The sequence below is a fragment of the Hippocampus guttulatus genome, chromosome 5, assembly GCF_054856545.1.
Source record: "Hippocampus guttulatus isolate MCC_2025c chromosome 5, RoL_Hgut_1.0, whole genome shotgun sequence".
Taxonomy (NCBI): Eukaryota; Metazoa; Chordata; class Actinopteri; order Syngnathiformes; family Syngnathidae; genus Hippocampus; species Hippocampus guttulatus.
The window spans coordinates 3,596,068-3,621,411 of record NC_141265.1 but is presented as its reverse complement, the minus strand read 5'-3'; the positions used below and the strand labels follow the sequence as shown (position 1 = coordinate 3,621,411).

The 25,344-nt window shown below is 41.3% G+C and overlaps 1 protein-coding gene across 3 annotated transcripts; it reads right to left on the bottom strand.

The window, feature by feature from the left end:
* Window positions 1-568: 568 nt before the first annotated feature.
* On the bottom strand, window positions 569-23,574 carry specc1la (sperm antigen with calponin homology and coiled-coil domains 1-like a). 3 transcript variants are annotated; one of them, XM_086110584.1, is made up of 17 exons: window positions 23,442-23,574; window positions 19,588-19,645; window positions 18,367-18,529; window positions 18,130-18,268; window positions 15,665-17,289; window positions 15,237-15,444; window positions 13,833-13,906; window positions 12,057-12,232; window positions 11,667-11,830; window positions 11,317-11,438; window positions 9,134-9,224; window positions 7,389-7,478; window positions 7,140-7,299; window positions 6,945-7,047; window positions 5,282-5,398; window positions 5,121-5,180; window positions 569-3,792 (listed from the first exon to the last, which is right to left on the bottom strand). In XM_086110584.1, the coding sequence occupies exons 3-17, from the start codon at window positions 18,490-18,492 to the stop codon at window positions 3,703-3,705; spliced, it is 3,345 nt and encodes a 1,114-aa protein (XP_085966710.1). In that variant the 5' UTR covers window positions 18,493-18,529; window positions 19,588-19,645; window positions 23,442-23,574; the 3' UTR covers window positions 569-3,702. The 3 variants fall into 3 exon arrangements, with proteins under 3 accessions (XP_085966710.1, XP_085966708.1, XP_085966707.1); XM_086110582.1 differs by lacking the exon at window positions 19,588-19,645; XM_086110581.1 differs by lacking the exons at window positions 19,588-19,645; window positions 23,442-23,574 and having other exon boundaries at window positions 18,367-19,065.
* Window positions 23,575-25,344: the final 1,770 nt, after the last annotated feature.

Sequence of the window (25,344 nt, the reverse complement as noted above, 5' to 3'; positions counted from 1 at the left end):
GCATATAGCAAAAGAACGCAACAGTTCAACATGATCCAAAATATACCTCATCATGTTTCGAATAGGGTGGAGGCAAAGTGATGGCATTGGTATGTATGGCTGATCAAGGAACAGGAATTTAATGGTATTCATTGATGATATAACAGCTATTCTCTGAAATGCGTATCTTTGTAATTGCAAATTATGTCGGGATGTCAAATGGCTGTAATTCCAACGTGGTAGATAATTCAATTTCTCACAAAATAATTTCGTTAACGCTCATAAATAATCTCTATTAAGTTTTTTTGTTCGTATTTCAAATATGTTGTGGTGGTGCACAGCAAAATCGTTCAACTGTCCAAACACTTCCAGACGTGACTGGTCTCGTCCTTGTCTGAGGAGATAAAACCTGCACTAACAATGACACAATGGCTGTTGGATTTTAAGAATGAAAAGATTCGATTTTGCAGTCTCTCACGTGCACGTTTACACACACAAACACACAATTTAGAGCTCACACGAGAAGTAAAGAAGTAAAAAAAAAAGTTTTAAAAAGAAAACATTCCACACTATAAAAAAAGGTATGAACTGGAAAAGAAAATATTGGATTTATTGGCAACATGAAGTTTAAAAAAAAAAAAAACCTAGTCGGTTCAGTGGAATTCTCAGAGCATTTTCAAGTAAACCAAGGCAAGCAAAACATAATGATCCAGTAAAGAACCAAAGCACTGTTCACATTTGCTTTCCTGCTTCTAGAGGCCATCATCACGCATGGAAGGCCCTGCAACGCAACGTCTCTTTGCTCACTCTCTCGCCTGCTCTCTCTTTTGTGGCTGAAACATGTGGAGGTGGAATGTAGTGCCCATGCTGGATTGAGTGTTCATCAGTTGCTCCAAACAAGCAAGCGCAAACATATTTCACTTAGAGCAAGAGAGAGGATCCAATTGTTCCTGTGGCTCCCACACACAATCCAGGTGGGAATAATAACACGCAGTTCAGCAATGGAATCGAGCAGTAACACTATAAAAGTGTTGGCCCGATGCTTTCAAATGCACTTAAATACTCCACATTTACACATTCCGGTACACAAAATTGTCGCTGGTGCTAAATGACTGGATGTCTAAGCCGCTGTACAGATGGCAGGGATGCGGGTTTTGCAATAGCATCCAAGATGAAAACAACTACATTGCTATAGATAGCAGCTGGCAGCCTCATCTGACCCAAATCAGCATGCACAGTCACGCACACCATACACACTGATCAAATCAATCTGCCTTGCCAAAAGACCTTATTAGTGTTTCTCAAGAGGCACGCTCATCCATTTTCCACACCGTGTGGGAAGAAAACTGCAAGTTTAACGCTCTCAAAAGCTAAACAGTTAAGGCAAGACATGAGCAGGAAGTCGGGGGATGGCGGGGAAGCTGACCAGGCATACATGCAAAGCCCTTGGAGCATTTACTCCAAGGGCTTTATATATCCATTATAAGATCCATACACGAGTACGCTCTGTGTCATTAGTAGATTAATTCAACGCACTCGTAGAACTAGTCATAGAACTATAGTAAAGCACTAGTAATTGTTTTCCTCACCACAATTGTGCCACTGCTGTTCTCCAGGTGCACAATTCAACCTAATACATAAATGAAATTGCTGCACTAGACACAACTAGTGAGGCCATGTCTCTTGTACCAGTAACCTTCAATATACTAGGATACGCTTTGTACTCACTTGTAGAACAACTTTGGGATACTGGTCGGCCAACTACTCGTTACTAATGAGGCAAAACTGTGCACTAGTTAACATTTTGACCCTACTTTTGAGCCACAATTTAACACTAGTATAATTTTTTTTTTTCCCACTACAAGTGCAGTAAATTAGGACAAAGAGTGTAACGGATGCAAATAATATCAATAAATGCACAAACGGCTTTTCATAGATGCAGCGGCCTCTTGTACTGTAACAAATCTATGCACACACACACACACACACACACACACACAAATAATAATACAGTGATTGGAAAAATCCAAATAAATAAACTCAACATGTAAATTGAGGCACAATTGACACACAGCAGCCAGATAGTCATGTCGCTGGCACAATGGACATCAGTGCCACACCAATGTATACTCAGCATCTCTAAAATAATGTTAAGTCACAGTAGGAAGTTTAACAAACATAATAAAATGTTTTCTAACACGCTGAACATAAAGGGGGAGCGTGTACATGAGCTATTTGTGGACAATTCATCCCATAAATGGGAGAATGAGGCCAATGAGTTGTTAGCTTAGCTTTCATTAGGCACAGTGAAACAGCTAGCCTTCTATATGTGATGTCGGCAAAACGTTAAAAATAATAGCTCTTTGATAGTTCACATATTCACACATAATGTTGTTGGACAAATGAGATCAAACGTGCGTTAGTGGCCCTCATAAGTGACGGAAGGAGGATCTCCACGGCTTTGCGGTCTTTAGTTTGCTTAGCCTTTTAGCATTGTTGCTAAGCTAAGTAAACAATCCTCAGGCTCTGACTTCATTTTGACAATGCTTCTTCCCAAATGAGTGTGCAGTCATCAAATGTGTGGATTAGGAAAAAGCAAAAAAATAAAAAAATATCAAGATTCTGGAAACTTTTCATTGGACGTTTTGCTGAGGAAGAGAAGGTCATTTTCTGTGGGAATTAATTTCCAATCATGAATTATTCAATTTCAATTCATTCCAATAGAATTTTCCAGGATCTTGCATCAGTGCTGTCAGCACCGTTCATTTTATCATTCACATCACACCCCAAAGCTCACAACCAAACATTATGTAGTGTTAACTTGATATTAAAACCCACACATTAACATATTTCACAACCCTATAACTGAAAACCCAGCAAAAGAATTGGCGCTTGAATGCCTCTTAGTGTGCCGGCTTTTTTTTTTTTATGCTTCAAAATGAGAGAGTCCATCGTAATCAGATATTTGTTACCGTAGCAGAACCCTGTCAGACACGGCAACCAGCATAAATTAAGCAAAAAAAAACAACAACAAAAAAAACCTCTGCAACGTCGGCTACAGTATTGGACCTGATCTTCATCTTCATATGTTGTAGTGAAAAGAAACTCTTCAGGGTTTGGCTCTCAGGAGAGCTGAGCTGGTGTCAGGCATTACTCATCACACAGGCACTTGATCCTCTCAAACAAAGGCATCTGAGACCATAAATGAACATCTGGAATACTGCAAAAAAATAAAATAAAATAAAATAAAGCTGCCTGAGCTCTAGTTAAAGGATTGAGGGAATTCCAATTGTGCTGATATGATATGTTACAGATATGTAACTGATGTTTCCTCAATGTATTCACCATCATAATAGGGAAGAGCTGGGCCTCGCGCTTGTTTTATTGTTTGCTAATGAGCAAACATCTGGGCAAAGTGTCGAGCAGAATTGCTTGCAAAAGGGAAATGCAGGCAGAAGGCACTCGGGCGTGTTTCTTCAGTGTAAGAAATCAGCGCATACTTGGTTCACTTCTCAAGGCTTCATCGTGACACTGCATACAGGCAACACTTGCGTGCGAGTGTGTTTCCTTTCAGATCGAGGTCTGCTCTTGGTGTTTCAAACTACTGAAAATGACGCTGAACATGCAATGCGGTGGGTGGCGGCGGCGGTATCCAGCGAGGTACAGTTGTGATGTTGGGGTGAAGTTGAGGTGCGGCCCAGTAGCAGAAGCAGCAGCCTTTAGTCAGGTCTCAAAGTATTTGTAGATAGCTGTGACGTAAGTCATGACGCTCTGCCAGTCTGGCCTCTCGGTGTGCACCATTTCATTTATGTCCTGCAAAAGCCACAAAATTGACAGTTGAGCGTCAGTGGTTTTGTCAAACAGGGAATTCTGTGCAGTTAGCTCAGAGAGTGATTTACAACTACTTTGTCGCGGCACACGAGCGAAAGATTGTCAGGTGGGCCAAAGAAAAGAATCCAATGTCCCTTAATTTGACTGAAAAATGTTTTTTTTATTTATGACAAATAATGTATTTTTGTTCATCTTTCTGTACCAGGGGGGATGTGTAGTGAGAGGCAGAACGGCTCTTCCATAAACCGGCAGAAGGTCCATTTAACCTGTGTATCCCCCTATCACCATTCACAAAACAAAATAACGACATTGTGATTAACGAAACGGCCCCAAACTGCACATTGTGGAAGCATTTGCGAGGAAACTGAGACGAGAACAGTATTCTTTCAGAATATACTGGCACTCTACACTTTTTGTGACATTGTTTGGTGTTGTGCAGTGAGATTTTTTTTTTTCGCATGTAAAATATGTGCCTTGGCTAAGTCACTGTCGGGAAACACTGGCTTAGACTACGTCCACATGTTGAAAAGTAATTTCAACATCATCTTCCAAATAAAATCTGGATCCATGTCCACGCCAAGAAAACATTTGCAGTCTTTCAAATTATGCATTCCAAATCAACGGGTGGGGGTCCAATCGCTTAAAGTCATGTTGTAACCGATTAGAGGGCTTACAAAGCAATACTCAGATTGGGCACCAGGACAACAATGGTGACTCGAGGACAAGTGATTGAAAAAGAACAGAGGAACTGAGCAACTTTGAATATCACGTTTGCTTTTTATCGGTCAGTTGAAAGAAATTCAATTCTGTTCACGATGGCACTGACATTACGAATGGCACAGATTGAGCTAGTTTGCTCAGCGGCATAAAATTATGTAGTCACGTTGCTCAACAAGATCAGTTGCCATTGTGCTAAATGTTTTTAAAAAATTTATTCAATTATTATTTTTCGACAGTTTTACAATTATGGCCAACAAGCCCTATTTTTAGGCAGATATTTTCTGTAATTATGACTGCGTGTTTAAATCCAGGTAGGGTCTGGGGGGGGTACGGAACTACATCACAAATTGAGGACCCCCTTGTGTCTTGTGTGGACTAAATATTTTTTATCTCTTGCACAAGAGGTATTGATGCTGTGGAGCATGTTAGAGTTCTGCCTCTTCCATTAAGTACCCCAGGGGGCTTGACTTGATGGGTGATATAGCAACATATTACAGATGGTCGCTTTTCTTGATGGGAAGCAGAACATTTTTGTCCAAAAAAACCTAACAAACATGTTTTTGTCAAATGCGCTTCATATCAAAACTTACTAAAGTGCATTTGATCCCGACACTTTCTGCAGCCTGGAACGCCAAGGTGAAGTTCCTCCTCTGTCATTTAAAAAATAAAAAAAATAAAAAGACAAGCCAACTATTTTTATTTGAGCATTTTGGGGTTTTAAGGATGTGCTTTCTCTTCAGTCTGTGCTTGCCTTGTCTTGGCTGGTCAGCTCTTGATAAGGGATGTGGGCCGGCAAGTAGGTGTGAAGCACAGCGCAGAATGCCAGACCATCATTCCAACTACTGCTGAAATTGGTGATGTCAATGTTCTGGAACACATGGCATCTCATCAACATCAAGCAAATCATGCATTTTGGAAACAGAAACAACAGAATATGAATCCATACTCACTCTTAAACTGAATTTATAAAGTTGAGTGGACTTTGGAAGGCAAGGCAATTATTCAAACACAGTCTTGTAAACTAATACTGCTTCTCTTCCAAGCAGACCAATTAAGCGCAGTGCATATTAGGTTCATCCAGAGATTGCACGCAGATGCCAAATATTCCTTGACTGTATTGTAATTTGCCGAAAGTGAAACACAAGAGGCATAAAGATGAGTGTGGATGTCACCATAGCAACAGTTTCATGTGAGCCAGGTATTTCTTCATTAAAGCGAGAAATATAAGGCGCGGCATATGATAGAATAATGGTGATGGTGAGGATGTTTTGGCTTCTTTCCTGAACCGACAGCATTAAACATTTAAGGCTCACGAAAAACAAACAAACTCATTTGACTTTACAGCAGGGGTGTCAAACTCATTTTTGTCCCGGGCCACATTGTAGTTCCGGTTTCCCTTGGTGGGCCGTAATGAATTTTGGGAAACCATATCAATGTTTAATCACCTCCACATATTACATGCACGGCGGACAAAAAAATTGATGGATAACTTGTTTTGGAATCAGAAGTCAAGAATAAGGACCGTTATTGTGGATTACATATAACAATTTGAAATTTTGGTTCAGACTTTATAGCAAGCATCATGGAACTTGACATGCTTTAGCGGGCCACATAAAATGATATGGCGGGCCAGATCTGGCCCCCGGGCCTTAACTTTGACACCTGTGCTTTACAGTCTAGTGTACAGTAAGGCTTGTGGTTTTTGTGCTTTGAAATGACCGGAATTCGCCCGTCTCATGATCATTGTCAAGATCGTGCTACGCGTCATGTTTTTTGTCAAGTCACTTTGCTCAATATCGAGCACTTCCTGGAGAGGACCTCAGGCGCACCGCGCCATGACACCCATAACTCACCGAAGCATTATCTCCCTTAAGAAATCGGCTTATACAAAAATGCTTATTATACCTGCTGCGCGTCAGGCAAAAATGAGGCAACTTAACCACACGCAGCAACATATTTGATCATGCCGTGATCTCAGACTTGGTCTCTTCTGTCTTGTTCATTTCTGTCACACCACAAAACCGATTTATCATTTTGCCATCGACTTAACAATACTGTACATTTAACGAAAGCACATTTTACTTCGACTTTACAGCAAAACAGATGTTTACTCAGCAAAACTTAAAAGCTCAGCATGAGAACCCCAAATTGCTGTTGCATGAGTCAGAATTAAAGTTTGACTGCCTGTAAAAAGGCAGTCAAAATATCAGTTTGTCCTCTGTATAATCCTTTTACACAGGGACATGATCCCAAACCTGCTCTGTATTTTAAGTACCTTGAAATAGCCATTTTGTGATTTCACTTTTGCCCAATTCCTGAATTCCAAAATGCATTAAAAAAAAAGAACCCCCCACCCCCCCCAAAACAATCATACTTGAATCACATTGGGTGGTTTCCAGAACCACCTAACCTACTTGATAGCCCTCGGTTTTCTTCTGGCACCATTTCAGCAGAGCGTTTCTCTTGGAGCCTCCATACTCTCTGGCCAGTGCAGATAGTGGGTCCTTTCGTTCCTCTCTTTCAAGAAAAACAACAGAGATCGGCGTGTGCTTGCTTAGGAACCTTTGTTTTGTTTGTAAGCCTTTGGCAAGATGTGGTTAAGTTTGTACCTTAGACGGCTACGCGCCGTGGGAGTGACGGAGGCCGTGGGAGAGGCGGAGGACATTGAGAGCGGAGAAGAGGCGGCACTCATGACCATCAGCGATGATGAGGAACCTCCGTCTTGGGCTGTCATGTCCCTCTTTATCTCTTCACTACTCCGGCGGGTCACTGCTTAAGAACATGCGCGAAAGATTGATTCCTGGAAAAGGTATACCGACGATAAGGTGAATGTGCACCGTCTGAATACATTATTCAACCTGAAATTGTCTTGGTGGAATCCATGTTGGAGACCCTCTGGAGGACAGAAGGCGGTCGACTGGCTGGGGCTCCTCTGAGAAGGTGCTCAGCTGTAAAGACATAATTATTTGTATTTTTATGACTGACATAAACTACTGTTTAAGAGCTCCGTAAATAGTCACATTCAAATTCCACTGAGTGTACAGAATAACAACAATTCGTAGCAACTCCCAGGCCGAATCAAACAAAGGGTTTGGCCCTCGTACACACTATTCATATCTAACACTTGCCAGTAAGAGGACTGAGTAAAGTTCGAAGGATGTAGAGGTTCATAATACCACTCTAGCCAGAACGAATGCAGTAACCGGAATCTGAAGACAGTGTGAAAGTAAACCAGCCATGAACTAAGTCCCCAAACGGTCTCTTACTTTGCGTAATGAGTCAGTCCTTTATAGTCATGACAATAAATTACAAATGAGAGGCTTTCTGTTCAAACCTGCGATTGATACGTTAACCCTTTCATGCACGCTGTAACCTGATAACATGATTGGCTGTCCACTGTCGTAACTGCTGTCCTTGGAATTGTTAATATACTCCTGAGCTTGTCATGATCATAAGTACACAGACTTAAGTATGTGGCATTTTAAGCAATCATACAGGATGGACTGTATCTGTATTTTCTCTTCAAAATCATTTTGATGAGGCACTGGCTTGTGACACCAAGAACAGGATCAAAGTCATTTTTATTATTATTATTATTACCGTGGCCAAATGGTTCTTAACCTTGTTCGAGGTACTGAACCCAACCGGTTCATATGCACATTCACTGAACCCTTCATTAGTGAAAAATAAAAATATGATTTTTTCTTTTAACAAATTCAAGACATAAAAAAAACACATTTACCGTATTAAAAACAGAAAAAAGTAAACACAATTAATCTCAGTATAAAGTATACATTTTTTAATTGTGCACAAAATGAATCATCCAGTGATGGCCAAGTGGGCATGTCATAACTAATTGACATGTTGAGTCGAGTGTGTCTTGACCTCCATGGCAGAGCTCTGTCAAACCCCTGAGACTGATTCACCGAACCCCTGGGGTTCAATCGAACCCAGGTTAAGAACCACTGCATTAGTGACTCGTTAGCTATGTCAGTTATCAAACGCACGCGAAACTGCCGTTGATTTATCGATACTGTGTCATGATGGCTTGAAAAGAAATTACCTTCCACATAGATTAGGACCAAAACTAACTGCTGCTTGATGTGAAGACAGGCTGTGTGTTTTTTTTTAACCTAAAACAATGACACGGTTCCAACATTTAGTATTCTAGAAGCTGAGAAGAACTAGCAGTATTGAAATACTGTCTGTAGTTGTGTTTTAAAAACCCACACACCATGTGTCAGACTACCCTGACCACGACAAACTGTATATGAGATACAAAAAGGAGGAAACATCAAATCACCAATAACATGGACAGTGTCACTTTTGTTTACAAAAACATTTGGCTACTGAAGGGAAATTGTAAACATCATCACGTGAGCAAGATTTTCTCAGGAAGCTCAATAAGTCTTTGTGTTTTCCTAACACACTACCGAATGGCAACTACTGCTCATTTCTCAATGCGAAGTGTGCAATAATATTAATGTTGTTAATTACTATTGCTTATTACTTGCCAAGCAATGGTACATTAAATTAAAAAACGTTACATGATTCGATTTTGAAAGCAACCGACTCTGAAATGTGGTACAATAAAGAATATTACATGACATGGAGATGTCGGAATAGCTGGTCCTCTTGTCACTGAGGGGGGATAGCGGCTTGGGAGCTGACAGCGATGTGGATACAGAGTGCCTCTGAAAAAGAACGGAGAGTCTTGATCAAGTTAAGTCAGGGGTGTCAAACTCGTTTCACATCTGTAGATGTCAAGTGGGCCGGACCATTGAATACAATACAATACAATACATATTTATTTATATAGCGCTTTAACAACAGCTTCAGCTGTAACAAAGCGCTTTAAGAATACCATACTCTGCTATAAAGAACCAAAATAATATGTCTTCCCTTTGTTTTGGTCTAAAGAAGCACAGGAACATTAGGAAAATGTTGAAATGTAATGAACCTATCTTTTACAAAACATTTCATGAAGCACCTTAGATTTCCTTAGACCAGTATTTCTCAAATAGTGGGGCGCGAGGCTCCGTCAAGGGGGGCACGTTTGACCTCAGGGAACATGCTTTTTAATTTTTTTACTGTCCTAAAATAACGTGCAGTTGCACCTCCACTGCGTAAGAGGGCAGTGGCGCTCTCATTGGCAGAGTTTGCGCAGGGAGCAAATATGACAAGGCGTATGTAGTGCTTGGCTTCAATGTGACTGCGGTGGCAGATGAGGAAAGATCGATGTGCTTACGTGTCTAAAAATGTTGGTAGCGGACAGCATGAAGCCAAATAAATTAATGCGTCACTTAAAGACATTACACCCCAATCATGCTGATAAGTTGCTTGAGTTTTTTTTTTTTTTTTTCAGCGAAAACGTGCCGAATATTGCCAACAATCATGCCGCTTTGTGACTGCTACTTCAGTAAACTAAAATACAGGTCCTGGCTACACATTGAGCAGGAGCCGAGAGTTGCTGTGTCCTGCTTCAAACCTCGCTTCGAAAAGCTGTGCATTGCAAAACGTGCTCATTGTAGGTAGCATTAATCCAGCTGTTTTCCACACACATCATCTTTGATTTAAAAAAAAAAAGAAAAAAAAGCACAAATTCTTTTATATGTTTTTGTTTTGCTAGTTAAAGTTTTTTTTAAATATCGTGCTCCTGAGATAATTTTTCTTATAATGTTGGTGATTAGTTTGAATGCATTATTAGTTGTTGTTTTTATGTCATTTTATTTTTCAGTATCGTATGGTTTCACATGGTCAGTCAAAAAATATTTATTGTTAAATTAAGGATTTAATGTTATTTTTGAATTTCAGATGCACTTTAAATCTTTTCTGTTCCAGTTACTAAAGCTATTCTTTGTTGTAAGTTGGTCCATAAAGTTGGTCCATATTTCTCTCTTTTTTTTATTCACTTATACGTCAATAAGGATACAGTGTTATGCAAAGGTGTACTTATAACAATTTCATAGACAAATGATACAATTTATAGTCGTGCGGCGGGGGGGCGAGATGTTTTCCTCTTCCTTGGGGGGGGGGGGCATGACAGAAAATAATTGAGAACCACTGCCTTAGACAAATGTGCAATTTACTTTGATCATTCACATGTATACATTGTAACTGATCCCACTGATTGTACAAAGGCACAAAACAAGTCATTGGTATGGAAAAATATAGTAATGCATTTTAAGATTAAATGAGATTTATAAAGAAAGTAATTTTTAAACCATTTACACATGTGCATATACAATCTAAATTTAATCCCTGCCTATACCTTACAAACTAAGGAGAATGGTATTAAATGTGTAAAGAATAATGCATTCACATGTCCTTGATAGCATCTGCTGTGTTGGGTCTGTCTCAGTGACAGACTGAGACTGCGGGTTGTCTTCTTTGATTAAAACACTCCATGAATTACACCTTATTAAAAATATTCATTCCGTGTCTTTTATGCATTTTTTACTTTTAAATGATCCTGCGGGCCTGATCGAACCTCATAGGGGGCCGGTTCCGGCCCGCGAGCCGTATGTTTGACACCACTGAGTTAAGCGCTGTCCAATATACATATTTAGTTTTCTTTATCACACAAACAACAAGATCTCAATGCTAGTAGAAGTGTCTACCTCGTAAGGGAGGCATATTCCATATTAGGCAGTATCAGAACAGACCAAAAAAAACGTTTTTTTTAATTGCAGATACATTGAAATGCATCTCACCACTTTTTGATGGATTTATTTTTGGCTTTCAGTTCCATTTACAGAAAATATAGTTGAAAAACTTTGCCCATACCTGTATAGGTGAGACAGCAGCAGCCGGAGGAGTCTTCATTGGACTAGGACTGAGAGGGGTACGTGGTAGTGGAGCAGCTGACGCTGTTGGAGTCACAGTGGCAGTACTGGAAGGTGGTGGTGCTTGAAGTTACAAGAATAAAGTTAGTTGCTCGGAGCTCTGCTTAAATGTGGCTGAGATTTACTACGGTACAGCATGTCAGGAGTGGATCGTCAGCTATGGGGACATTTTGACAAGAAAATGCAGTTTCCAATATCAATTTTTATTTTTATTTTTTAAAGAGGATTGGAGAGCAACGCATGAACAAACGATCAGGAAAAATTGTTGTTGATGCAAATTGTGCTCCCTACCTTGTGAGGCACTGTCGAAGCTCTTGATGAGTGTTTTTACAGTTGGTGAAGGCTCGGAAGAGGTAGAAGATCGACGACTCAGACCCATGCCCTGTCTGAGTGCAGCCAAGTCCCTCTCCACTGCGTTCATATAGTTATACACTCGTCCTCTCTCCTCCTCTTGTCTGGAAAAATATATAAACATACTCTACATAATATCAACAGCGTACTCAGACAATAGAAAAATAGCCAAAGACTTCAATATTTCATGCATGGAAGGGAAATAATAATAATAATGTATTTACTGGGGTTTTTTTAGTGAGACGTATGAAGGTGTCACTCAACGGCATTTGAATATACAAGAAGCCCAAATCTGTCCAATAGTTGTTTTTTTTTGTGTGTGTGACTTACTTGCGGCTCTTGACCTCATCTAGCTCCTTGCTCAGCTTGTCATTCTTCTCCAAGGCCTCCTGCAGTCGGCGCCGCAGGTCTCCAATCTCTTCCTGCGCTTCTGACTTGATATCATTAGCAATGACCACAGCTGTCTGCAGGTCTGCTTGGAACTGACGCCACTCCATCGACTCCTCCTGAGAGGCAAGTGACATTTAACATCATTACGAGTAATGCAGATACACCTGTAAACTGCGGCGCTTTCCCTTGTCTCGCATAAAGTATCTTTGTGTTGTCTTCGAGATCACTTTTTTTTGGTTATGAGATATATAAAATTAAGTTCAGTGCTTGAACTGGAAGTCAACCCAAACATTTTATTTACAATATGTTCTATGCGCCTTCATTGGTCAAAACACGCCATTCTGGCTATAATTGCACTTGTTCAATACGGATTAAACCGCAAAATCCACCCATTTTTAGCCACCTCAGCGGACGGATATTTTGACGGCTCACCTGTTTTCTTAAGTTGAGCCATGATTGGTCACTACATGAGCCCTGAGCATCTGTAATGTCATTTTCAGTCGACAGAAGGGGTGTTCACACGGAAACTTTTGCTCCGGTGCAACACCGGGGCTGCCCCTGTAGAGCGTTCACACGTACAAAGGTACACCGGTGTAGCCCCTGAAAACAGCTTAAACTGGAGCAAATTTAACCCTGCTAAAGGAGGTGGTTTAAAAATTTGCTCCGGAGCAAACGCTCGTTTGCGGGGCAGCACCAATGTAAAATGGTACGTGTGAACGCTACAGGGGTAGACTCGCTACGCATGACAAGAGTTCATTACGTACGGCTAGAATACGTTGCTTTCGTGCTCTGTTGTACTTCTGTCATCTTTCCTTTTGTAGGAGACTGGACTGTCTCAGAGTTGTTTATGTAGTTTGTTCCTCTGTTGTGTGTTCACAACCCCCCCCCGTATAATTTATTTTGTGGTTTCCTCTGTTGATTTTCTGTTTGGCACATTATGTTTGCTTTTCTGAGTGTCATTGAAGTCATCGTTGATTTACGTTTTCAGGGGCGGTCATTGAACGCCTCTCGAGCAGAAGGCACGGAGACCGAGAAGGAGAAGGAAGGACATGCCTGTACAGTAGTTGCTTGAGTTGTGTATGTTTTAAAAAGAACCAACACGACAGCTCTTTGTTTATATATATATATATATATCGCAACAAAATACGTCGGTGAAGCACCGATGCAAATGTGTGCCGTGTGAACACCCCTAGTATTTGTCAAAATGTCTGCTCGCCGAGATGGCTACATATGGGTGGATACTGTTAAATACACATTCATCACTAGGAAAAGGGGAGAATGTTTGTCCAATCACATGTAAATGCTAATGATGTGAGGATACCAAAAGATTTGATTGCATGGTTTGTGACCCTCCCCCCCCAAAAAATGTATTTCACAAACTTTTCACTAGTCTTCCTCTTAACATGGATTTATTAAGATAAGATAAGAAAACCTTTATTTGTCCCACACTGGGGAAATTTGCAATCTACGGCAGCAGAATTGAATGAAATTCTCATAATATTACACATTTATCCCCAAATAAAAGATGGCTTTTGCTCGTAAGAGTAAAACTTTGTTCTCATCAAAGTACAATGTCATTCTTGTACGATTTCAACTTGGAAAGGTCATTGTATTCAATTCAATTCTATTCAAAATTCAATAATGATATGCTAAATGAAAATAATTGTGTCCTCACTATTTGCCATTTAGATACCAGCCAAAGGTGAACTGACTTACCCTGAGTCTGCGATGAAGAATCTTGATCTCTCGTTCCATGTCATGCTTCTGGTCCTGTAGCTTCTTTACGGAGTCTGTCAAAGAAAGTGTCGGTTAAGACATTTAATGAGCTGGCCATACAATACACAAGATATGGAAATTAGGCTTGGCAGACACAACGGGATGCTCTGGTGTGTCGTTCTACCACAAGGGAAACTTTGCGGATTGCGTGTGCAACATTCGGGTTGATCGGTTTGATCAGTGTGAGAGTTAACAGTGTGAATGAAAACCTCATAGTTGTGAAAGTCACAGTGCAGCATGTGTACTTAAAACGATTTATCAAATAAATGCTGTAGTCCTCAAGAGCAAAGGCAAGCATCGGCATCCTGCTCGTTTGCAGTGAGGCAAGGAATTTAGCGACAACTTCAGCCCAGCTAATATGCGGCATAAACAGACCACCCTTATCTCTCCACAGCCACAAGCTGCTGCTTTGCACAAACAATACACTGCGTCTCGCTGAGTGCTCTGTCGACAGCCTTCTAGCACATGCTTGGTCCTGACACATACCATACCGAAGTAGAATACTCTTAATAGAAAGTTAGTAAATTACTTCCAGATTTTCTGTTTTCATTCTTGCGGATTGAGACAGCACAGCAACTCCACTCCTCGTTTCATCTTAAGTCTTTGCTCTCACAGTAAAAAACAAAACAAAACAAAAAAAAAAACAGCAGTTCAGTTTAGGATCAACATTGTGTATAGCATCCTTTATTTGGCCTTTTAACACCAAATTATTTTTTACGCTCCTTTATGGTTCTGATCATCTTGTCTAGTTTGCGGTGCTCTCTCTCTCTCTCTCTCTCTCTCTCTCTCTCTCTCGCTCTCTCTCTCGTGGATGCCATTAAGTTCACAAGAAACCCTGCAGTGTATTTGAAAAAAAAAAAACATTATTGTGGTTTGTTCTTTCTCCCACTGACAATGTTGTTTTAGGGTCAATGAAAGCAGGAGTTTCTTTTTGAAATTGGCCACGTGGATACTAGCCCAAAGTCTGTTTTCATGGATGGAATGTTGATGGGCAAAATAGCATTTTTTGGGGGGGCTTATCTCCTAAAAAACACCTCAAAATTTTGTGACATTACCTGTATTACATTTTAAAACTAGAATATCACTCAGTAGGAAGCCAACCACTGCCAAGTTTCTACTTGAAAGAAAAAAAATTGCTATGAACTTGTGTTTATCTTATCACATTACGGCAAGTAGCAATTTCTGCAATTAGCCGCACGCACTGACTCTCAAGGCTAATGTAGTTGGCTGGACCTTGATTACAGATAGCACACTGTGTAAGAAACAAACAAACAAACAAAAAAAACCACACACACACATGATGTTGCATCAATGTGTGTGAGCGCGCGAGCGCAGGGTTCTTACTCTCAAGGTCGGTGATGATGAGGTTGTCATGTAGTTTTAGTGCTCGGTGCTGCTCCACTTCGTCTTCCAGCTCAAAGATGGTTTCCTTCATGTCGACGATCTCCGTCTCCTTCTCCTGCAGCTCCACACGCTGTTTCTCCAGCACGTGCGCTTGCTCAGCCATCTGCTGCTGCACCTGCTGTTGGAAGTCTCTGTATTCCCTGTCAAGCTGCTCACACAGAAAAACGGACTGAAACTCATTAAAACATCAACAACGGGTGAATTAGTCATTCTCCAACGGGTGTTAAACAGATTCTTTCTATCCGTGCTGGTGAGGAGGAAGAACATGTTTTTGAATCACCGAGGTAAAAGATGAACATGTATTTTCTTGGCACTACTTACTACAAGTCGGAGCCTTCATAATTAGCTTTCATGTATGTCAAACTTACCTTATTCAGAGTGTCCTGCAGTAGGGCAAGGTCACTGTGAGCTTGTTCCAGCTCATCCTGCAACTTCGCAGCCTTGGCCTCAGCCTCCTCCTTCCCCTGTCGCGCACTTTCCAAAAGCTGGCAGATGTCATTTTTGTCCCCCGCTGTATGCAGAGAGTAGAGCTCAGCAACCCTCTGCCTCTCCTGGTCCAACTGGGCTCGGCAGCGGCTCAGCTCCGCCTGGTCACTGCTCACCGCCGCTTTATATTCCTCAAGCGCAGCTGCCATGGCTGCTCGTTCTTGTCGCTCCGAGTCCATGACGCGCTCCATTTGGTGGTTCCTCTCCTTCAGGGCTCTGATCACCTCTTGGGCTTCGGCGTTGTCCTGCTCCGCCATCTTCAAAGTGTTGGACAGGTGCTGTTGCACCCCCAGCAGCTGCTCTCTCTCAAAGCGGGCGTTATCCGCCAGGTCGGCATAGCGCTGCTCCAGCTCCATGTAGCGCCCGCTCTTGATGTCCTCCTCGAGCGCGTAGGAGACGTGATGCTCGTCCAGCAAGGAGCGCAGGTACTCTATCTGTCGACCGTAGAGCTCCAGCTTGTCGCTCTGCTGGCACAACGAGTCCATGAGGATGACTTTCTCCTCGCCGAGCCGCTCGTTCTCCCCGTTCAACTCTTGGGTGATTTGCTGCAGATCAGCCAGCTCCTGCAATGTGGCCTGCAGCTCCTCAGCGGTACTATGCTGGTTCTCTTCCATCTGATGGATGCGCTCCGTAAGACAGGCGACTGACACCTCGCTGGCATTTCCACTGCTGCCCCTCCGTGAACGCTCTCTGCTGGGAGCAGACTCGCATTCGGAGGATGAGGAGGCTCCCGAGGGGGCGTCCAGCGCATCGTCGCTGGAGGTGACGGCCTGATAGACCTCACTGGATTCGCTGTCCAGATTGTCCACTGACCCACCGTGCTGTTGACCACTGAGTAGATCCTCCAAGGAACCAGGGGCCGACCCCTCCACTGAGGAAGTCAGGGTGGCTCCACCCTCACTCTGCCCACCGCCCGCCGCCAAGTCAGGGCTGACCGATGGGTAGTTCGGCAACTTGTCAGAACCATCCAGCCTCTGCTCCAGAGAGAATCCCAGCGCATTGAGACGGTCCTTGAGCATTCGATTCTCGCTCTTCAGCAGGTTGAGCTCCTCTCTGATAGCCTGGTTCTGCTCTTGTAACAAAAGCAGAGTGGACTCGACGTCAGCTGCTGTGATGGCCGAGACATGCGGCTTCTCCCCCTCCTCAGCCTCTTCCTGCAGGGGCGAGTCCTTTCTTTCCATGCCAAGCTGGACCCTCATGTCTCTCAGTTCATTGCGAAGGTGTAGAATCTCCACATCTTTGCTCTTTGCGAGTCCAAGGAGGTCGTTGACTTTTGTCTCCAATGCCACCTTATCACTGATCTGGCCATCTGATTTTGACTTGCTCATACGGCTCTCGGACTCCGCCAGGATCTGGCTGCGAGAGCGCTTCCCCGAGGCTGCATCGCCTGCTGCTGTCCCTGAGACCAGCTGCTTCTTATTAGCTGACGTCCTGGATGTCCGAAGACGGTCTCGTGAAGAATTTGGCTCTTTTGTAGTTGATGATGTCATACGCTTGGTTGAGGAGCCTGATTTATAGACCAAAAGAAAAAAAAAAAAAAAGATATAATATTGTTACATGTTTCACAAAACAAAAACAGCCAAATTGAATTGAAACCAATTTTTTTTAGCAACTTTCCAACGTGAATAAGGCACACTAGCAACACTTGGTTAATGTCGGCTTGTGAACAGTGCATGTAGGATGCGTGCATGTTCAGGAGTTGCTTTGGTCAGGGAGGCGGGTGAGTGGGGGGAGTAGTGAACTGAGGCAACAATTGAATCTGGTCCTGTTTACACTAAAGAAAAGCAGTTTGTTTCGCATTTTGTCCCCTATTGTACATGATATGAATTTAAAATCAATGTACATAACGGCCTGGAATGTATTTTTATTTTTTTACATCTCTTCACTTCTAAATGTTATGTGACTTCATAAACAGCTCCCAGAGGGCTACATCACTATAATTTGGTCTATGATTAAAAACACATTTAACACCAGTGATAATGATAATAATAACAATAATAATAATAATACATTTCATTTATAAGCGCCTTTCAAGACACTAAAGAACACTTTACAACCAAAACAAGATGTAAAGGATTAACTCCACACGCACAGGTGACCACCAGGTACTTTTGGGCACTGCAAATCAAAACTCACTTTGGGCTCCTCCAGTCATTGCTGCAAATTGAAAATTAGAGGACTAATCTCGGGCCCCTGTCAATCATTGGCCATTGGAATCATCAGCACTTTTCTCACCATTACAAGGCAAAGAGGATAAATATGAGGAAGACCACAGAATCAGCAACAAGGGGGAAGCGATGCGTACGTATCCGTTGTTTAGACTAGAGCAGCACATTATAATACACACCTGCTGCTGCTTTTTGCTTGTTGTCACCGGTGTTAGCAGTGGTCCCGACTGAGGCAGTTCTCTTGGTTTTGCTGACAGCATTACTTGATGCGGGAGTCCCTCCAGCCATTGCCGCTAAAAGATCATCATTGCTTTTCACCTGAGAACGCAAACGGAAGAAAAAGAACATTCAGATGCACGCAGTAAAACAGCTGCTTTTGCAAAAAAGCTGCCATGAAGTAAGATGATGCTTCTTACCTTTGGCAGAGGTGCGGCACTGTTAGTCTTGGCTGCAGGCTTTCCGGTGCCAGTGGTAGATGGGGCTTCTGCCTTCCCTCGATCAGTACTCGCCTTACTCACCACAGGCCGCACTGACTTCTTCATACTGAGTTCTCGAGTGCCGAAACATTTACAGCTCAGTCTGCGCACATAGGAGGGAGGAGAAAGGTGATGCGTGTCAGAATTTAGGGCTATCGTCACACTTTTCCATAGGAGGGGAATTCTTTCCATAAAAGAGATTCCTAAAATGTGAAGAATGAACACATAACTGACAGCAGGCTCAACAGATTTGCTTTCTAACTTGAGCACGAGATCAAATATGGTCATCTCTGTCGTGATTATTTCTTGAAAATAAATATCAGCTCTGACAAAATGTTTGGCGTTCTGATGTCTGCCAAGAGTCTTGAAACTTCTGACAAAAGGTAAAGCTGTTGGATGCTGATCGGGACATGCCAAGACACTAGAACATAGAAAAAATGTTTCAGTTTGTAAAATTCCACAAGATGGTTATCGCATGTTTGCAAAAGTCCATATAAGATTACGGTGGTTGGGTTGAACTGCATAATTATAATGTCAAACGACAAAAAAAATCTGCATCAGAGTGGAAGCAAAGCGTTGACTAAAGGAAGGTTTTATTGTGTTTAATGGTAGGAAATTCAAGCAAATGATGGGGAGTAATAAATTGGAATCATGCTAATTTAAAAAAAAGTTGGGTGTTAAAAAAACCTATTGGGAGCAACACCTAATTTCTACAACAACTTATGAACATGGCAATGGCTGAAATGTTGATCCCGGCTATATTGACAGCACTCGTCTTGCAAGAAAACTTGCAGGACGTTGTGTTGTGCAGGGTTTCCATCCAGGTCTGAGGAGAACCTCATTTGATGCCTTGATAGCCAGAAAAGTTATTTGGGACACAGCTGGAAGCAAAGAGTAAGTACTTTAGCACAGACTTGGATGTATTTGTGCACAAAGTCTTTTAAAAGGAAAAAGTGTGTTGAAGTTATTTATTTTAGAAAGGAAGCACCTCAACAATCAATCTTAGACTCTGTTCTGGTTTTTTTTTCTTGGAGAATATGTTTTGTGTGTGTGTGTGTGCGAGTGCGTGTGCATGTGTGTGTGTGTGTAAAGTAGACTGTGTAACCAGCTTGAACTGTTTAATAATAATTATAATAATAAAAAAGTTAAGATAAGACTCACTGACTGGGAGCTATCTCAGTCACAGCTGGTACAAACAAGATGAAACAAAAGTGGATATCTGAAGAAAGAAAACAAGGAGCAGGTGTGGTTAACATATCAAATTTCACAATCACAATGGACGTGATGAGGAAAACCGTAGGACTTGATGTTCAAACTATGGAAACATTGTTCAACTATTGCTGAGACTAAATACAAGTCACAAGGCACCAGATTGTTTACAAGTGAGTGTGGGAGTGTACAAACAGAGAGAATAATCTTTGTGACCTCCTGGGTCAGTCAATTCAAAAACACAACTCTTTTTCAATTTTGATTCCATGTATCTCATCTGTGGCACGTGTATATTTAAAGTTACATAGTTTTGGACAATGGCAGATATTTTAATAATTTTGACTCTTGCAATATAACGGATCAGAAACAACAACTAGGACCGCAACTACTATTTTGATAATCAAAATCAGGCTTTTTTTCCCAAGACATGTTGATCATTATCCAAAGTAAAAGATGTTTCCAAAACATTTATTTTGCCTAGACACAAAGATAACCATTCTGCCCTCTTTTAGGGAAGATGACAAAAATCTGAGATTTACTAAAAGGGGATGAAATTCCAGGTATTTGGACAATTCAAAGTTAAATAAGGACTCCAAACTATTAATCAAACATCAAAATTGTTGACGTTAAATTTGTTAATTGATTGGTTGTCCATTAATTGATTGTTGTACCTATAAAAATGACCATGACATGTCTGAAGTATTAGTTTTATTCACGAAGCTTCACAAAAATATGACATTTGCCAGAGTTGGAACCAGTACTTAATATTCTGCTCAAGTAAATGTACTATTATGTAGATAAAATTGCAGAACTAAAAACTATCGCTTCAGAGAACAGTACAGATTATCTAACAACAGCTAGGAACTGTCAACTATTTCCTGCAAAAAAAACAAAACAATTAATAATAATAAAATAAAAAATAAATAGTAGCGAGTGGCTCAGCTGTAGGGACTTGGAACTGGAATGTCACAGTTCAAGTCTTGTGACAAAAAAAAAAAAAAGCATGCCAACTACTTGTTGCCGTGATGCTTGTTTACTCTCCAACTGCTGGTGAGATGCCCTTGGGCAAGACAAGAAAAATGTTCAAATGTTCTGGAAACAAATTCTTAGGGCAGTTGAAGCCAAAGGAGAGCATGTGTCAGAATGATGCTGGGAGAAAAATACTGGATGAAGTTCAAAGCTCAAAGCAGACCACATCATGTTTCAAATATGGTGGGTACAGTGTTGTGGCGTGGACAATTACTATCATCTTGCAACAGTTTCAAGTCATAGAGCCATCTTTTATTCAAGGTACAGTAGAATGCACTGCACATGATGCTAATACTGGGTAAATACTCATTTTTAAATAAATATTAGACTTACTACAACATTAACAATTCAATTGACAACTGAAAGTTTACATACATGGGCAATCCCAACATTTAATGTCTCAAGTTTGTTTCACACACATACTGTACATACATACATACATATGTACGTACGTACGTACGTACGTACGTACGTCCGTGCGTAACATGTTCTTTTTATTTGCAAAGTTCTTCATCATCCTCTGCCAATATTAGCATGAAGTGTGTTGAATTGACACTCCGGGTTGCCATGGAAAAAGATCAGTGTGGGAAACAGGAATTCCCTGTGTTCCTCTTCAAAATAGAAGATTCCCCATATTCAAATAAGATGTCCCAAAAGAAGTCCTATGCTCTTCTTTTTCATATTTCGGCTATGCTTTTGTCTAAATTGGTGAACAACAATAAACAAACTAGCAAGTTGCATCTGTGCTTGTACTGAATACGACTACGCCAGATATTTATTATGGTACAAAGACAAATTTAGCAACAACGTCGAACCCCCCGCCCCCCAAACCACCACAAATAAAAACAAACAAAACCCGACTTTTAGTATTAAGTATTGCTGAAAGTTGAAAGCCGAGGGACTAAGTTAAGTTAAATTGACTGACGGACAAACGAGCCAAACTAGAACTGGACAGCTAATGAACAGTGTTGGATTTTGATAGTCATTAATAAGGGACTGACTGAGAAAGAAAGATGAGAGTTAAAAGACAAACGAGGACCTGCCAAAGATAGGAAGTAGTCTTGTAATTGCTCATAAAGACCCCTTTTGCTGCGTTCTTTCCTTATTGAAGCTTCAACAGCGGGGAGGCACTTCCTTGCCATAACAAGAGCTTCCTGTGATGGCGTCTCCAAAGAAACAACCTTACAAGGCAGACTTGTGCTTGTGGACAAGCAGGCACCAGCCTGCTTGAGATAGAACAGACACTATCAAAGTTTCAAGTCACATGCTATAAAACATGCCTGAATTCTGATACAAAAGTTCAACACCTAAGTAACTATAAATTGTTCCTGACTGACCTTATATGAAAAAAAAAAAGATATAATTAAACTGTATACTCAGAACTACAACATCCTTTACAGCACAACAATCCCCCTTTTTCTGTGCTGTGCTGAAAATTGTTATGCTATGTCCATGGGTGTCTGGAAATAACATTTCATTTTGCTCTTGTTTCATGTCATCGGAGAACACACACACACACACACACATTTCATTCAGCGAATCAATACTCAGGTAAAGTCATTCACAAAATAAATATCCTCTGAATCAAGCTAAAGACTCATATAAAAAGGCTGTGAAAGAAACCTCTTTTCAACTACCAGGAAAGTTCGAAAACATCTCATGGTTAAAAATAAAGACAGAGAGGGATCTGTGTGTGTTAAACAGGGGTGTCAGCTAAACGGCCTTAGGATCCCATATAACATCAGTTCCTCTGCTCATTTATTTCAATATCGGAGCAAGCACACCTTTAATATTTGGCACACCCAAAAACATTAGCATCACAGCTAACGCCACTATTATCTCCGTGTAACTCGAATGGTCAAACGCATGCTTTAATGACAACCTATTTGCTTTCCAATAATTAATGATACCCGCAACACGTATTACATATTTTAGTTTCAAGCCAAATGACCATATAAAGCCAATGAGGGTAGTACTCCATCTAGCCAGTAAACTATAGGGTAAGGCACGCTGGGAATTTCAGTAATTTAGCTTCCTGTTTGTACAATAGCTTTCAAAACAAAATCACCGAAGCACCCAAATAATTAGCTCCCACATTTTAATGGAAACGTGATTTTAACATAAGCTTGGGCTGCACTCAACTGTTTCAAATTGGCTGAAATGCTACAAGCAAACTCATATCAAGTAGTCAGTAGTAGTGACAGCTCTATTGTAAATGTGCCGACTGGTAATGAAAGTATTTTATTACAACTTGTTTGCAAAGTTAGGGTAACTTTAACAATGACCGAAACTAGGACCAAAACTAAAGCTGAATGGTTTGCTGTCAAAATGAATGGCATTGTAGTGATGCGAGCATCACGAATGACTTAAAAAATTTTAAATATCACGTCACACAATTGGGCATCTACGCAGATCAACTAACGTAATACACATTGCAGTTTTCCCCCACAGAAATAGTTGCGTAGCTATCCTTCAGTGTAGCTTATTTTGAAGTAATTCCCAGGACACATGCAAGCTATTTTCTCGAACAACACAGTTGTTCTAAAAATGTGGATGACTGTTGAAAACATCACTTTAACACTGTTTAAACGAACGGCGCTAACACACGGAGATCCACGGGGATAAATGTGAACCGAGTGTATACACCCACCCATTAATTTGAGCTCAGTTCAACTGTGACAATGCTAGTGTTGCTAAAAGCTATCGTGAAGCTAACGACGTTAGCCTAGCCGGCAAACAAGCAGCATTCTACACACCAAAAGAGAAAAGGTGCAAACCTGCGTGTCCTCTACATTCCTACTTTGATGGATTGTTAAATGTCCGATGGAAGCGCGATGGCGGTGGCGCGCCGGTTGTTAATCCTACCCAAAGTAGGCAAGCGGGCAGCATCAGTTTTGGAAGTCAGCTCGCTTCTGCTGACAGCAGCGAGATGATCCTCTGCACCCTCTTCTGGTTGCATCTGCATCACTTCAGCATCACGCCTCGCCGACGGGGACACTGCACTGCACGTTTCCCCCTCGTTTGCATTTTAGCAGGTTTAAATAATCGGCGTTTCATGTACTTCGACTCTTTTTCTCTATATATTTATCAATCATATGCTAGTCTGCGTTGCATCTCATTGTCCTGCACTGTATCCATTGCCCTCAAATGCTGCGGTAGGAAGTAACGAAGTACAAATACTTACTGAAGCAGACGCAAACGCAAACAACAGTTACTTCATGTAAATTTAGCATTTTTTGTAACTTAAATCACAACGTTAGTAAAGCTTGTACATGCTTGTCACCCCTTCTTCTCATTATGAACACTGCTGTATGTAATTTGGTAGGAGGGAAACTGTTGTGTGCATTCAGGTTTTGTGCCAAGATATCAAAATTGGTACTAAATATAATTTTAACTTTTGTGTTGAAGTTTTGGGTTTTTTGTGTAAAAATAAAATTACGTGAAAAACAATTGTAAATAGCACAGCCACCTTATCTATCTATATCTATATTTATATTGCACTTAATTGAACTGTGTACATTGAAACTGAAACATTTATTTTGTGAATGCAAACACTTTGGTTTTCTTCTTTCTACCCCCCCAATTTTGCTGCTGTAGACTGTAAATTTCCCCAGTGTGGGACAAATAAAGGATATCTTAAGTATAGCATCTACTCCTATCAAAGTGTAGTGCTATTATAATTGACCTTAGTTCTAAAGGCTAAAACACGATGAAAAAAAATTGTTTTATTCAGTCATGCTTGAATGTAAGTAATTCACACATTACTATGTACCGGTACTGTGTAACATTCTCCTACCAATGTATCCACCGTCCCTCCTCTGTAAATGTCCAAACCATCTCAGTCTGGCCTCTCGAACCTTTTTCTCCAAACTTTCCTGTCTGAGTTGTCCCTCTGATGACCTCATTTCTGATCCTGTCCATCCTTGTCACTCCGAAGGAGAATCTCAGCATCTTTAACTCAGCCACCTCTAACTCTGCCTCCTGTCTTTTGCCTATTGCTAGTGTCTCTAGACCGTACATCATGGCCGGTCTCACAACTGTTCTCTAAACTTTTCCCTTCACCTTAGCTGACACTCTTCTATCACAAATCACTCCTGACACTTTTCTCCAGCTGTTCCATCCTGCCTGCACTCTATTCTTCACTTCTCTTCCACAGTCTCCGCTGCTCTGCACTGTTGATCCTAGGTACTTCAATTCCTGTACCTCCGCCACCTCTGCTCCCTGTAACCTCACCGTTCCACTGGTCTCCCTTTCATTTATGCACATGTACTCTGTCTTACTATGACGGACCTTCATTCCTCTTCTCTCTAGTGCAAACCTCCACCTTTCTTGGTTTTCTTGTAGCTGCTGCCTACTCTCACTACAGAGCACAGTGTCATCTGCAAACATCATAGTCCAGGGAGACTCCTGTCTGACCTCATCTGTCCATCTATCCATCACCAAAGCAAACAAGAAGGGGCTCAGGGCTGATCCTTGATGCAGTCCTACCTCCACCTTGAAGTCTTCTGTCCGTCCAACTGCACACCTTACCACTGTTGTACTATTCTCATACATGTCCTGCCACCAATCTAACGTACTTCTCTGCAACCCCTGACCTCCTTATACAGAACCACAATTGCTCTCTTGGCACCCTGTCATATGGCTTCTCTAAATCTACAAACACACAGTGCAACTCCGTCC

What these genes read in the sequence shown, in the direction of transcription:
- specc1la (XM_086110581.1), bottom strand. Translation starts at nt 18,714, where the DNA reads ATGACCATATTTGATCTCGTGCTCAAGTTAGAAAGCAAATCTGTTGAG. An exon ending in GTGCCGCACCTCTGCCAAAG is followed by an intron (nt 18,269 to 18,366) that starts GTAAGAAGCATC and finishes TTGCGTTCTCAG; the next exon opens with GTGAAAAGCAATGATGATCT. An exon ending in CATCATCACCGACCTTGAGA is followed by an intron (nt 13,907 to 15,236) that starts GTAAGAACCCTG and finishes TTTCTTTGACAG; the next exon opens with ACTCCGTAAAGAAGCTACAG.